The sequence below is a fragment of the Nilaparvata lugens genome, chromosome 3, assembly GCF_014356525.2.
Source record: "Nilaparvata lugens isolate BPH chromosome 3, ASM1435652v1, whole genome shotgun sequence".
Classification (NCBI taxonomy): Eukaryota; Metazoa; Arthropoda; class Insecta; order Hemiptera; family Delphacidae; genus Nilaparvata; species Nilaparvata lugens.
Genome location: NC_052506.1, coordinates 88,093,067 through 88,105,762, shown reverse-complemented (window position 1 = coordinate 88,105,762; position 12,696 = coordinate 88,093,067). Strand labels below are relative to the sequence as shown.

General features: G+C 34.8%; 1 protein-coding gene across 1 annotated transcript in view; it reads right to left on the bottom strand.

Annotated features, from left to right (window-relative positions):
• The window catches only part of LOC111049602 (SH3 and multiple ankyrin repeat domains protein 3), a 293,883-nt gene that overhangs the window by 13,341 nt on the left and 267,846 nt on the right, over positions 1 to 12,696 (bottom strand). Inside the window, exons 9-11 of the mRNA XM_039422937.1 lie at positions 6,745 to 6,918; positions 4,919 to 5,141; positions 702 to 903 (exon numbers count right to left, since the gene is read on the bottom strand). Coding sequence (XP_039278871.1) covers positions 702 to 903; positions 4,919 to 5,141; positions 6,745 to 6,918 — 599 coding nt within the window. The remainder of the gene's footprint in view (positions 1 to 701; positions 904 to 4,918; positions 5,142 to 6,744; positions 6,919 to 12,696) is intronic.

Below are 12,696 nucleotides of genomic sequence, written 5' to 3'. Positions count from 1 at the left end.
CCGTTTTACCGTCTAGACGCAACGACTTACATGCTCCGACTTTTGCTTGAGCAAAAGACTGAAGCTAAATTTGAGTGACTGGACGGGCCTTAAGATTGCAACGTTTCAATGAGATATTGCAAAGTTTGAAAAAACGTTCATATCTCCTGAACGGTTCAGAATTTTGTATTTTCCATCATTATTATAGCAACTAGTTAGAGACTACTAAGCTATTCTACTTTGGCTTGAATTGATAAGAATATTGTTTGTGAAGATATGACCCATTGGTCCAGCTTTCTACGAGGATCTTTCGAGAATCAAGAAAAACTTTTTTTTTTATAGTTCTGTACAAGGGAGGAAAAGGCTGTACATTTTCATGAAACATTATTTCAGGTTTAGTGACAGTGCTGTAAAATTTCCATGCGTGTGCCATGATTCATTCATCAGTTAAGAGCAATCCAATATGAAGTAATGACTCACTTCTACTGCCAATTGAAAAAATTGCAGTGTCATTCGTTGTTTAACGGGAAACAATAATGAGAATAAAATCACTTCACTTATATGAGCTACTTAATTCAAATTAATAAAAACAATATAAAATGGCCAAAGTAGGTCAGAACTAGTCGTTAAAATGTTTTGATAAAAGGGTACTACAAATGTTATATTGTTTTTATTAATGCGAATAATTATAAGAAACTTGACAATGATCAAGCATGACTAACCTTTAAAAGGTAGTCGCCCTTTTTGAGGCCGGCCAGATCAGCGACGCCCCCCTTGTCGACGTCGTCCAAGTACTGGAGGCCGGGACAGCGTTGCGACGGCGTCAGCTCCATGAGGGGCGACGTGGCCTTGGCGCCACGCAGCACAAAGCCGAAGCCGCGCCGGGCTCGGTGCAGAACCACGGTGCGAGGCTCTGCCGGTAACCTGAATATCACCAGACACAAAAAATGATTGATACAAGTGATTACAATAATGATCAAACGGTATCTTTACTATAAATAAAACATGTCGTGACGAAATAATTTAAAAGGGTGATAAAAAGTTTTATATTTTTATTTATATTAAGAGTAGTCCTAAATAAAAAAGACAATAAAATGGTTATCTTTACTCTATGACTTCATACATTCACTCCCACACTAAGCACCTAACACATTGCAACCATCTATTTAAATTGATCAACTTGATTGTCACGAACTGCAGCGTCGACACTACTGAACCGATATGCTTCGAAACTAATTTTCGACTTTCAATTGTAGTAACACATTTTTTAATAATGGAGCTGTAATTATTTTCCTACAGTGAGGTCCACGTTATAATGACAGTGGAAACCTGAACATTATTTATTCACTCCCTCACACTAACCACCAAACATAATGCAACCATCTACGTAAACTGATTAACTTGACTGTCTCAAACTGGCAGCATCGACACTACCGAAACGATAAGCTTCGAGAGTAATTTTACTTTCAATTGGAGGCACACAATTTCGACGCTTTGCCTTTTAGAGTAATCAGAGACTTACGAGGCTCTGCCGGCAACCTAAACATATATTTACTATCACACTAACCACCAAAAAACCCAAACACATACAACCATTAATGCAAGCAGATGAACTTGATTGTTTCAAACTGCAGCGACAACACTTCGGAACCGAAATGCTTTTTTTCTATTCTTACAATAGGTACATCATTAAAATGATAGGAAGAGGAAAAAATAAGGTAACCTTGTGCTATTCCCATCGCTTATTTAGATTGATTTATTCCTTATTCTCACAATAAATAATACATCATTAAAATGATAGGAAGAGGATAAATAAGGTAACCTTGTGCTATCTCCTAACCCTGATTTAGATTGATTCATGTATTATTCTTACAATAAATACATCATTAGAATGATAGGGAGAGAAAAAATAAGGTTACCTTATGCTATCCCTAATTTAGATAAGGTTACATACCCTTAGTACTTTTCGACTATCAATTGGAGGAACACATTTTTTGATAATAAAACTGTAATTATTTTTCTGGAGATAATGGATGAAACACATCACAAAGATACATGCAAACTAATCAACTTGATTATATCAAACTGCAGCAGCAAATACATACACTTCGGAACAGATATGCTTTATATTTTACCAATAAGTACATCATTAAAATGATTGGGAGAGGAAAAATAAGGTAACCTTTTGCTATCCCTATTCCCAATTTATATAAGTTGACACATAGAAACCTTAAGTAATTTTCAACTTTCAATTAGAGAAGCACATTTTTCAAACCGACTGTAATAAGACCACCATGTTAGGTTTCAATGAAGCCTTAATATTATTACTGAATAAAAAACAAGATTTTTTGGATAACTACCACAATTTTACCATCACAAATACTAGGAAAACCGTAATTATTACATAAATCTGGAACAAATAGACCCAATAACTATTCGAAATGGATTTCACATAATGCTATTGCAATTTGGTGAACAACACAAAAATACACCCAACAACTACCTCACTCACAATGCATCTCCTATAATCCTGTCGAATTTCAATAGACAAATAAGATATCAGGAAACATTTTTCATTGTCAGTGATGCACGTTTTTCACTCTCTTTTTTCTATTTTCATCCTTGTTTGATTCCTACATCTGTCTGACGCCTGACGCCCACATTGGCACAGTTATCATCAATACTGGTTATCATTTTCCTCGTATAGCCTATATTTCATTGAATAGCTGGACCAGATAAAAGGCACTAATCCTAATATGAGTGTACTGAGAAGAAGTGATCGATTGAAAAAAGAACACTTTTTGAGCTCCGGGGGCCTCTTAAAGGGTATACAAATAATGAAGTTTTGGTATCTTGATGGTTTTTTCTGTGAAAACAATACTTTTCTCACCTACTATAGTAGAGGCAAGGAAAGTAAAAAATACAGTACATGAGAATTGAATTTGATACAAATGCATCAACCTTCAGCAATATTAAAGCATAAAATATAATATTTTAAAAGTGGATCCTTTTTTTCTAGTGACGTTTTATTCCAGCCACCCAGTGAATTGACGGTAAGACAACTGTAATTATGAAAATCCTTTTTATAAAATCAGAAACTTAGGCCCGCCGCAAAGTAGACCCACGTTAATCCACGAAAAGCAACCCACGCCGTGGGATGTTTTGTAAACCATTGCTAGGCTTCTCTAGACATCTGTGTAATACATGCAATGAATAATCCACTTGTCAGCTGATTAATTATGAATAATTCTATAGATTATAATAATTCTCCCACGCCGGGAGAATTCATAATCAATCAGCTGACAAGTGGATTATTCATTGCATGTATTACACAGATGTCTAGAGAAGCCTCGCAATGGTTCACAAAACATCCCACGGCGTGGGTTGCTTTTCGTGGATTAGCGTGGGTCTACTTTGCGGCGGGCCTAAGTACACCGTTTGCACAGTGTTAGTACCTATTAACTAAATTTCATTTTAAACTTAATTAAACCCGTATCAAGTCCCGTTTGTTTAGATGTTCTTCATTTTGAGTTTAAGCCACCAGCTGATCACTACAGCTGATCAAATTCATTTTAAGCTCTGAATGTGCAAACGGACCTAAGATAGTTTTATTTATCATGATCAGAACAAATATCGGGGCACCGAGCTTCGCTCGTTATTTTTATTTTATTGATAAACAGAACACAATTCTCTAAAATGATCGTGTTTATATTTCACAGCTGGCTATACGTCAGCCCATGAATTTCGGGGATGCGATATTTTGATTTCCACAGAATCACTCGTTCACTTTTTACTATCCACAGACGACGAAAGTCTCAGCTATTTCAGCCAAGGATGAATTAGCCTTTTAATATCGTTCAGCGAGTTTTCCCAAGAATGAGACCTAGTGCAATCGAATTTTTATATCATAAACCTACTGTGTTCCAAATTTCATGAGAATCGTTAGAGCCGTTTTCGAGATCCGTTGAACATAAATAACCAGATAACCAGATATAAAAATATAGAAATAACCAGATATTAAAATATAAACAGATATACAGAAATTGCTCGCTTAATATAATAGGATATGTATGCTTTAATACTCCAAGGGCCATATGCACCATCTGCGTTGAACGCTAATTTACGATTAATCAATTTTAGGTGTCGACGCATTTATTAAAATGCGTTTCATTCGCAGTTTAATCCAAGGGCTAATCTATCTCTATTTAAACCAATATGGTGCATATAGGTTCAATTTGGTTACAGTTAGGAGAAACATAATGTATTTGAGTAGCAATCTTATTAACTTGATGCCCACTAAATCTTTGCAAGATGCAGGTCAATCAATCAATTTATTCAGCCTGAAGATACAAGGCATAAATAAGGCTACGTCACAAAGTATTTTATAAGATAACAAACAATACATAATCAAATCATAATTACGTCACAATACATAATAAAATCAATAAAAACAATTTATTAAAATTAATATAGACAATAATAGTTCACTCCAATAAGGCTACATTATAAAATTAACTATTTCATTCAATCGTTTAAATTAATCATTTATTCTACCAATTCCTGTCGTAAATTCCACTTGAGAGTAGAATGGATTTGTAACAAGCCATTTTCTAAGGATCTAAGGAATTAGGGCAGGGGAAGGTTACGGAAGGAGGCTGGTAGGTTGAAAAATTTTATCCCCACTACTGGAAAACTTGAAAGAGAAAGAGATGCAGGTGTTGTGAAATATAGAATAAATAGTGAACAAACAACATCTGTAAGAGATCATTATTTTCAATATATTATGAACCTTGTAGTCTTGAAAAGTTTGCCTTAGAAACCCTAAACCTATTAGGCCTACTGCATGCATCCACCTTTACTTAACTGTGTTATAATATTGGAAAAAGACTTAAATTATATTTATAAACTTAATTATATTTGTTATATAACTTGCGCTTACTGTTTCTTATGCCTAGGCGCCGTAGCAAAGTGCTTGACTGAGGTTGAGGATTCCCTCCTGCCGATGACTCGAGAGTTCCTCCTCTGCAGCGACGAGGTGACGGGAGGGGGAGGGGGAACCAGGTTCTGCCGCAGTCGCACCTCCTGGACGCAGTCGGGGGGGAAGAGGCCCGTTTCCCCCCTCAGAACACCTTCCAGTAACCCGCAGTCTGTTGCACCCGTTACTGAACAACAAAGTAATGCATAATTATCTCGCGAAGTCAAGTTGGAAAATCCATTACAAACTGAAATTTAAATGCTGATAGAACTGTCAAACTTGATTTACAGTATAATTACTTTTTGTGTAGTTGAGAAGTTGATATTGTAGTAATTATTCATATTGAATGAAAAAGACTAAGAAATTGTCAAAAACCACAGATTTATTGATACTTAGAAAGACCGGTTTCGGTTATTACACCATTGTCAATCTCTGATAAAAAAATGTTTATTTCTTAGTCTTTTTCATTCAACAGTATAATTACTTCACCTACAATAATTATTGCATAGTCCAGGCAATGAATGCTCAAAAAAGGGTATAGAGGGAAATGTTTGGAAAACAATTTTTTGACACCGCAGTTCTGTTTAGGTTAGTGAGGAGGTAAACATATAAAAAGTCCCCACCCCTACCCACTGTGCTAAGGACAGGTGGTAGGTGAAAAGGACCTACCCCCTTAGCACAGGGGGTCTCAAATTCAGGGGGTAGGGGTGGTTTATTAAAGGTTCAATTTTTTGGTTTCTTGCAAAAAACTAAAAAACTATGTATCTTACAGGACTTGACTGTCATATAACAAATTAAAGCTTACATAATTTCCTACAATATTCATTGTACAACTTTTTTATATCTCCTCTAGTTTTCGAGATATTCGCTCTTGAAGGTGTGCCATTTTTGAAAAAAACATGTTTACCATGTCTCCTAATATTTGCTCCATTACACAATAACTACTATGATTCATGATACTTTATATAGGAATAAAAAAATTGAGAATATTGAAGTATTATTAAATACAACGTTGTCAAATTTTTGGTCTATTGAGAACTGTGATCCTGTATTTGTCAACAACTGAGTTACAAGCTGTCATTATCAGCCTTGGTTACCCTAGGAAGCATAATTTCAATAATACGGTAGTGGTTCTGACTCTATTGGTTAGATCAATGTATACAAGTTTCAAATATTATGAACTGTACCTTAGCACTTCAAGTGAAGGAAGATAACTTGTGCACTGAGTATTTATTCAATAATACTTTATATGAAAATGTGTTTAGACAAAAGATAATGGAAGAATTGATACCCATAAATAATACCAATTGATACCCATTGAGGTTCAATTGATACCCATTAAGGTTGTTTTCAAACCATTGAACAGAAATACACTCATTTACGAATTTACTTCAAGCAGTCTGCAGTCATGTACCGGTATTCTATTCTGTTAATATTAACACACAATTTTATGGATTTAACTTCGGTAAATAAATAAATAAATAGATGAATGCTGGACGGGATGAGAATTAAACACATTACCATTGCTCTGATAAATCAGACAAGAATGTTGTTCCTGCACTAGACCACTAGATAACCAACTTTATCCATATTAATTACTGCAGTAAATTATTCAATAAAGTTTTATTTCATCACAAAAACTAAACCAATCACATAATATCTCTAATATCTCATAATATCAATTCAATAACTAGTATAAACCTATTGCCTACATTATTTTATTTACAAAGTTTTATTAAAATGTTTGATTTTTGAAAATTTCACAACTGACGTTTTTAAAAGCTGCTTACCTTCTAATATATCGCCCTGAGAAATTCTCAAGTGACCAGGCTGCGTGGAACTGTAGTTCTCTACACACACTACTGTGGTTCCAGGTAGGTTGACTGATGCCGTTGTATCGCTATTCGATGTTCCAACACCTGAGCTGTCACTAATTATATCACTTGTATCTCCAAGGCTCTTATCTAAAAAAATTAAACCTATATAAAGAATGCAGTATGCTATCATTAAACAACAAGGATCTCATGTTATAATCACAAATTATATTTTCAATCAGAACGCTCAAGGAGAGAGAATTTTTAAAAATATAAGCTAAATGGAAATTTTAACTTTAAAACTCTTCTAGCATCATTTATTTATTTATCACATTGTGTACAAATACTTAACATGAGGAAAGGCACAACAGGCCCATGTCCAAAACTCCAATTTATACTATACTGTCCAAATCAAAATTTGGTTATGTCACTTTCACTTTCCAAAATACAATTAACGCTCTTCAATACTCAGATGAACGAGTAAATTTTGAATCGAATAGGTACTATTAGGCTACTTTCACACGATAGGAGACGTGCAACTTGAACACTGAACAGTGTTCACGTTTTTTTGTCGAAGTACATTGAGTCAAATCGTGTCTTTCACATGGTGACTCCTATCCACGAACCTCGTTTTGTCACGTCTTTTCCCCTCGAGGCAAGCAGAGGCAAGATCTAACAACAACGCCGACGTTTGCTCAAAAGTATGACTCATCACTTTTTCTCAAAGTCTAACTTCCATAAAAATATAGATGGAAGATTTCTGATTTCGGATTTGGATTCAGCGACCCCAAATTCTTTAAAGCGTAAGTCCCGTTTTCGAAAATATCCGAAAACAAGGAAGTTATGGCTGTTTTTAATAAAGCTTTCTATTATCATATAATTATACGGTAAAAACGAACAGGTACTGTACTATACAGTACGTAAGTACTGTAGCTATTATAATACAACTTACACTGTATTCGTGTAGGAAATTTAGTAGGATATTTATCTTGATTTCTGAAAATACCCCAAAATAAGGGAGTAAGATAACTTTGAAAAACCAAAGTTTTCCTGCCGATTGAAGAAACATTAAAAATTAGTCTAAGACATATTATGTCTTAGACTAAAAACGTGTAACAAATATCAGATCACTATTCAAGCTATTAAGCTTTTCATAAATTTATTTGTCTCCTCATGGCAGAAGGTTTGCGCCCAACGTTTTCACTTAAACATTTCTGTGATTAAATTGTGATAGAGCACATTATCGTATTGATCTTCTAAATCCAGTTACAAGTACATCGATTTTCGTAAAATTGATTTTTTACCGTTCCAATGAATTCTAAGAATTCTATGAATTCTTTATACAGGTTCAGCACAACTTCTTAAATAACATTATGTTTGCTTCAACAGAATTCATAAGGACGACAAAACATCGAACAACAAAAAAACGCTTTCTGAGTAACTGGCTTTAACAAAGCATGGCTTCACGAAATACAGTACGATAATTTAGAATAGTTGGTACAATGGTTATGCTTTTCGCATTATGGCAACACTGTGCTTGCTCACTCACTTCTCCAGTTGACACTTGTTGACTTGTTAGTTGTTTACTTGACTTGACTTTGACACCTGTCATTACGCAATGTCTGAGTTTGATGTGGAGCTGTTGATTACTGCAGTTTGCAACCGACCTGCTCTTTGGGATAAAAGTCTTGACATCTACAAGGACCGGAATGGAGTCGCCAAAAGTTGGATGGAAGTTAAAAAGAAATAGTCAATAATTGCTGGGAATTTAAAGTGATATTCAACGATTTGAACCTGATAAATTGGATTGTTGAATGACAACTGAAATTTAGTGAATTTTACTGTACAACATTCCTTTTCCTCCTATTTTATTGGGTGATGAGTGGAGATGATTTATGATTTCATATTTGGATTCATCTTTTCATAGTTCAATATTTTTTTGGAAAACTAGAACTTTTAAAAATTGAAAATGTTTATGTTTAAACTTCTCCGGTGTTCAAAAACTTCTTGAAACCTTTGCCTGTCCCTTTGTGAGGCAGGAGTATTATTATCTTAGTACGTTTACTATCTTCTTCTCTATACTTATAAAAGGCTAAGCCCCTACAGACTGAAATCACACCACAGCCCAAACTACTGAGCCTAAAAACTTGAGATTTTGCGAGATTGTTTATGGTAGCCTGAAAACATCCACTAAGAAAGGATTTTCAGAAATTTGCCCCCCTGAGGGAGCTGGGGCCCCCCCAAAATTTTGTACTTTTTAACCGCTCATTGCACAGCAAAGTCATGAGGGACTTTTTTGTTCAACTACGAAAAAAAATTAGATAATATGCAGAAAAATTTCGATCAGGAGCACAGGGGGGTCCAGGAGAGGGCATTTTTCGAAAATTTTGATGTAAAATCACACTACAGCTTTAACTAATTGTCCTACAGACTTGAAACTTTGCAAAAATATTCTTCAAACATGCTAGACGCGCACTAAGAACGGATTTTGAGATATTTTGCCTCTAAGGGTTTCAAAGGATGAAAAAGGATCCTATTAAGTAAGCTTAAGTAAGGTTATGAACATGGTAAGGTGAGTGCCATATGTGAGATAATATTTATTTATTGACATGTGATATTCTAACATATGTTGCAATCATTGGAAATAACAAAATAATATGATAGAAATTCAAAAAAGAACATCTGTTCTATTATTGCTTTCTACCTGATTCCACTCAACCTCAATAATATTGGTCTGATAATTGATAAATATGTTTAATAATATTATTATTATTATTGATATAATAAAAGTATTGTTTTAATAATTAATTATTATCATTGATATAATAATAGTATTGTTTTGGTAATCAATAAATATTTTTATTTTCACAAACTCTGTATAATTTGTAATGGTTAATGTGAAACAGCTGCATCAAAGAAATTATCTCAAAAACATATGTTTAGGAGAATCATAGTTTTGAACTTCGTTTTCCTGATGGAGTGTATAAGCCTACACGTGGCATGTATTATTAATTTTTCAGCTAGAACAGTTTTTTGAGACTGCTAAATAAACGTCTACAGTTTCATCAATGCTGTATCGGCAATATGAAAACGCATGCAGTTAATATGTCTTTAAATAAAGGTGTTGATATCTACATGATAATTATTCTCTACCATTTTTATTTAATCAAAATTTCAAAATTATTCAAGCCTTGATAGAATGATTGACTCACTGTACAGTCTTTCAAGATGTTCGGAGGAATGCACGGTTTGCTGCGTGGTTCGAGTTTCGGTTCGGCATGTGTGGACGCACCTTTAGTTGTTACAGGACATTTGTACAGATCACAGGCCAAAGCAACATAATAATCTATCTTCTTCTTCTTTTTCTTCTTCTTTTTATTCTTCTTCTTCTTCTTCTTCTTCTTCTTCTTCTTCTTCTTCTTCTTCTTCTTCTTCTTCTTCTTCTTCTTCTTCTTCTTCTTCTTCTTCTTCTTCTTCTTCTTCTCTTCTTCTTCTTCTTCTTCTTCTTCTTCTTCTTCTTCTTTCTCTTCTTTCTCTTCTTCTACCTATATCTAAAAGGCTAAGCCCCGACAAACTGAAATCACACCACAGCCCAAACTACTAATCCTAAAAACTTGAAATTTCGCACAATTGTTTATTGTAGCCTCAAAACATCCACTACAAAAGGATTTTCAGAAATCTGCCCCCCCCCCTGAGGGAGCTGGGCCCCCCAAAATTTTCACTTTTCAACCGTTCATTGCACAGCAAAGTCATGAGGAACTTTTTCGTTCAGGTACGAAAAAAATCAGATCTATGCAGAAAAATTCCAATCAGGAGCACTGGGGGGTTTAGGAGAGGACACTTATCGAAAATTTTGATGTAAAATCACACTACAGCTCAAACTAATTGCCCTACAGGCTTATAACTTTGCACAAATATTCTTCAAACATGCTAGACGCGCACTAAGAACGGATTTTGAGATATTTTGCCTCTAAGGGTTTCAAAGGATGAAAAAGGATCCTATTAAGTAAGCTTATGGTAGGGTGAACTCCATTATGGAACTGAGATAATTGACACATGATATTCTAACATATGTTGTAATCATTGGAAAGGTTAAAACAATTTCATCAATTAGCTGATCGAATTGATTTTGCGTTAATTGAGAGCGCGAGCTTACCACGTGTTTTACGTGGTAAACGTTCTACAGATTTATAGTATTCCTGGTGATTGAGCCTGTCTTTTTCAGCGTTGTCCATTAATAATAAAGCTTAATTTACAACTAGCTTACCCAGCGAACTTCGCACCGCCAATGTATATCATGTTACACTTGACTTTATTTGGTGAATCATGAAATTTATCTGACAATCAACATGTTCATCTCAATACGGACTTCCTATGTGCTTAGTCATGCAGCATTCATTATTCTGAAAACATATTATTCTTCTCAATCAATTGGTAGTAATATCTATCAGTAAAGTTTTCAATTAAAAAAAAAGGTTATATCAGTGTTTCAAAGAAAAATATTCAATGTTTTCATAGCTGTAGATTGTCGATATATGGTCCAGGAAATATGCGATGTACGATGAATCACACAGAATTCCATAATTATTCTTTCCATTTTAGGATGAATATGAGCTAAGCTAAATTCAAAAAATTGTAAATTATTCTTTCATTCTTCAGTAAATTAATGAATGCAATATGAATACTATACAATAAATATATACTCTATTTCATTAGGTGATAATTTTGTTCAACATTTTTCAGTTTCTCAAATGATAGGGGAGTGATAATTATTTGTATAGGTCTTCTAAGGAACCATTATCAACAGCTGGTACCAATCAACTACACTTCAACTCCAAACTACCGTTTTAATACCAGTATACAATAATTTATCACTCTTCAGTAGCCGCTCGGCCGAAAATTTCGAAAACATATGTCTGTAAAATGGATTAATAAATAATTATTATTAGCCCCCCTATTAAAATTTCTGTTCAGAAACCATCCCACAACATATTCCCAAAGTTTCATGCCGTTATGTCAAGTAGTTTTCAAGTCTACAGGGAACAAACAGACATTCATTTTTTTATAAATAGATTTCCATTCGGCTCAAACAAAAGCCTCTCTAAATGAAGGTAGAATGATAAGGATTCAGTTTTTTGTTTTAACATTTTTTCAAATCACTTTCAAAAAGTTCATGTATTATGTACTATTGTGTTTGAGACACTTCTGGCGCTATCATAGTTTCACCACTATTCTGTTCCACAGTCCTATCTCTTGAGTCGTTAACTATATCTATAACTAGCCGTCAGGCTCGCTTCGCTCGCCATATCCGTCTAGCCAGGGGGCTCCGCCCCCTGGACCCCCGACTGGATCGTCCAAGAATGAGATCAGCAGGCTCGCTTCGCTCGCCTGCATTTTTCATTTGAGCATTTTTATCATATGTTAGGACGATCCAGTCGGGGGTCCAGACTAAACGTATGGCTGAACGGATATGGCGAGCGAAGCGAGCCTGACGGCTAGTAGTATCATTTTCCCAGGAATAGCTCTGATTGAAGTAGCAGTGCCCAATCAATTTTTACGCGATAAATGCATTTCAATCTTCAACTTGGTGCCAACCTAACAAAGTCAACTCAACTTAATGCCAACCTGACAAAATTATTAATTTAGTTGCCAGTTAACAACTGTTTCGAAGAGGTACTCTATCTAGATTATAGCTCTATAGTAACATATGATATGGAAATTTCAATTATAATTAAGAGATTGGGAGAAGAAGAATATACATGCTAAAAGACGAACTTTAAACCCTTAAAAACAACCCTTATAGTTAAAATATTGCCAAAAGATTTCTTAGTGCGCCTCTAAAGGGCCAACTGAACATACCTACCAAATTTGAACGTTTTTGGTCCGGTAGATTTTTAGTTATGCGAGTGAGTGAGTGAGTGAGTGAGT